The 3,112-nt window shown below is 53.3% G+C and overlaps 1 protein-coding gene across 1 annotated transcript in view; it reads right to left on the reverse strand.

The window, feature by feature from the left end:
• Nucleotides 1–2,199, reverse strand: part of ADAMTS20 (ADAM metallopeptidase with thrombospondin type 1 motif 20) — a 163,508-nt gene extending 161,309 nt beyond the window's left edge. Inside the window, exons 1-2 of the mRNA XM_011368332.2 lie at nt 2,040–2,199; nt 1,085–1,446 (exon numbers count right to left, since the gene is read on the reverse strand). Coding sequence (XP_011366634.1) covers nt 1,085–1,446; nt 2,040–2,130 — 453 coding nt within the window. The 5' untranslated portion in view covers nt 2,131–2,199. The remainder of the gene's footprint in view (nt 1–1,084; nt 1,447–2,039) is intronic.
• Nucleotides 2,200–3,112: the final 913 nt, after the last annotated feature.

Genomic DNA, 3,112 nt, shown 5'->3' on the forward strand with positions numbered 1-3,112 from the left:
TGAACTTGGATAGGAAAGCGTTAAGTCTTCATTTTCATTAACCTGATACTTAAGATTTCCTTCAATTATGATTTTAGATAAAACCACAAACACTGACTTTGTTACCAATAAAATGGCATTTTTATATCACATTAGAGTTGATGTGGCTATCGATCACTTATACCCATCACCACCAGAAAAGTATAATAGTATAAAGATCCCTCCCAACAGATATTATGAAATGCAGTATTAAAGTATATGTCATCACACCACTAATAGCTGTAACATTTTTTTATTACTGTTAGTTTTTAAAGGGAAGCCAATTTGATAATTTTAAATGTGTAAAATAATACACAAGTTATTAGAGTTTAGAAAAGAGGTCCTAGGTTTCCCCAGACTGAAGTAAATGCCAAAAATATTTAGGACCTGTTTTAGAGGGAGAGAAACAAATGAAACACATAGAACGCAGTATTTTATTTCATTTCCTCTCTCTACAATGAGGTTTTTACAAAGTCTCCATTTTTTACTCTTGCCACGCTAATGACCATTTGCTGGCACCAGGCCTTGGTAGATACTCTACATTTTGAAACAATGAATTTTAAACAAGCAGATGTAACCTCTTCCTTATCCTGTACTTCAGATTAATGGCTATCCCTATACTGTCAAAAAGCAACTCTTCCTTTTTAAACCTTTTTCTTTTATGTATACTCATTCTTTTCCTTCCTAAATTCTAGGAACAAATTTAAGTAAATGCAAGGGATTCTATCTCAATAGATGGCCAGATATATGTGTGAATGAAATGACACTTCACTAGTAGAGACCTCATAGAGCCACTCCTTGACTCACAGTCACAGCTTCTGACACTTTAATAGTCTCTCTTCTGCTTTATGCAGAGGTCAATTTTGCCTTGGTGTTCTTTCCAAACCCTCTCTCTGCAGGAAGGAGTGGCCTCCAGCTTGGCTTCCTTTAGGTGTTAATCCCTCTTGTGGCCCACTCTCATATCTTGGGTCACCAACCACCAAGTCAGAAAAGCCCATTGCACTCTGCCTGAAAGCAGCTCTCGACAGTATTCCAAGAAAATGCCAAAGGACCCAAGGGTGCTTACCAGGCCTCCACATAGGCTGAAGACAGCTGTGTGATCCTCCCGAGCATTGACCTGGCCACGGTAGAAACAGTGGCGTAGGTCTTGGGGCGCCGCACTGCCTTCCTCCGCCCCGGGCGCCGGGGCCCCCAAGTGCACCTCGGTGTAGCCGGCGGCCAGGAAGGCCGCGTCGGCAGTCAGGTTCAGCTGGAAAAGCTGCCCGTAGGCGCTGATTCGGTAATGGGTCCTGAACGGTGTGGGCTCCAAAGTCTCCGAGCTGCGCTTCCTCCGGCTGAAGTGATGGCTCTGAGGGAACACTTCACCGAACTCATTGACCCGCGCGGGGGTCACCACTTCGTAGGAGACCAGTGTCCTCACCAGCGCTTCTGCAACCACAGCGATATGGTCATTGATCTCCCACCGTCCCCCACACAGATTTCCTACTCTCCAACCCCGAACTTCCTCAACCAAACGTCCACCCAAAGGTCCGAGGTCCCAGGTCCCGATACACCCGGGGACGCGACGAATGCACACAGCCTAGCGAGCGAGCGAGCGCGCGCACACACACACACACGTGCGCTCTGTGAGTTTGCACACTCTGCTTTCCCACACCCCCGACTTGCTCCACTCTCCCCAGGGAAAGACCCTGGCAGTCATGGCCCTGAGCAGCCCACCTCCTTCCCCCATCCCTCTATGCTTCCCAGGTGCCGCCAACTCCTGCCCTCCGGGCGCACGCGCCACGGTGCCCCACGCGCCCCCGCCGCGTGGTCCCTAGAGGGATTCAGGTCCCCCGCGCGCGATTCCTCGAAACCGGACGCAGGCGCAACCTCTTGGGATGCAGGGGGCTGACTAATCCGGGAGCTCCTGCAGGGCCAGCCTCCCCCAACCGGCTGAGCCTCTCACTCCACCCCCGTCCTCCTGTCCCACTCGGGCCCCAAGCCCCCATCTCGCTGCCGAAGGGGCCGCGCAGTGACCTTACCTTGTCTGGGGTGGAACTGAACTTCCCAAGATCTGGTGATGAAGAGCGAGAGCTGGTACAGCAGCCCCGTCAGCCACTTGGCCACCCGCATGTTTCCACCGGGGGGATCCCAACCCGGGAGGCCAAACCGAGCCAACCGGCTTCCCCCGAGCTCCGCTGCCTCTCCTCCCTTTCGCCCGCCGCTCTCCGCGCTGGCCGCCGCGGCGTCTCAGCAACCTCCCGAGCAGCAGCCCCGGCCCCGAGCCGGCCCGTCTCGCCACACCACCAGCCTCCGCTCCCTGAGCCGCTGCTTCATCGCACTGCAGCACTGCAGCCCCGCAGCCCCCCTGCTCGCTCTCCGCAGCCTCGCTCCGCTTCCTGCGCCAGCACCGCTCTCAGAAGCACTCCCCTAAGGTCCTGCTCCGCGCGAGGCAACCACTCGACCCAGCAGGAACGGTGCCAATATAGCCACCCGCGGCCAGGCCAGCGCGGGGGAGAGCCCGCCCCCAGGGGCAGGGCCCGACCAATCAGCGGGAGATGCAGCCTGGGCTCGCCCTCCCGCGCCCAGCCAGCCGGGCCCCCAGCCCCCAGCCGCACGCGGAGTGCGGTCCCGGTTGACTACCGCTGTGGGCGTGCAACGTGGTGGGTAGCCCGAGGCCCAGCTGGACACCATCCCGGTACCTGTAAAACCCAGGACTGATACAAGATGCGAGGCCGAGGTACAGATAGGTGATAGGTGTGTGAGGTTTTCAATTCTTATAATGAAATGACAAGCATCAGATGGAAAGTTTCTGTTATTTATGTTTCACGGTAATTGTAGGCTTCTCAAACAAGATAAAATAAGCTACAGCGGGAAGTTCTTGTAGGCAGAGGGTGCTACTAATGAAGCTTAATGGCCAGGCCTCACTTCCAAGGGCCGCTGTGTGTCCTAAGAGTTGTTTAGAGTGATGTGAGTGCAGAAGGTTAGCTGAAGTTGCAATCAGCAAACACTTCTGGGTGAGAATTTCTGGAAATTGTCTAAAGGAATTTCAGAAGAAAAGAATTCCCGTCCCCAAAGTCCCAGTAACTTATTCATTGTTTCTACTTAATGGGTA

The sequence above is a fragment of the Pteropus vampyrus genome, unplaced genomic scaffold, assembly GCF_000151845.1.
Source record: "Pteropus vampyrus isolate Shadow unplaced genomic scaffold, Pvam_2.0 Scaffold140, whole genome shotgun sequence".
NCBI lineage: Eukaryota > Metazoa > Chordata > Mammalia > Chiroptera > Pteropodidae > Pteropus > Pteropus vampyrus.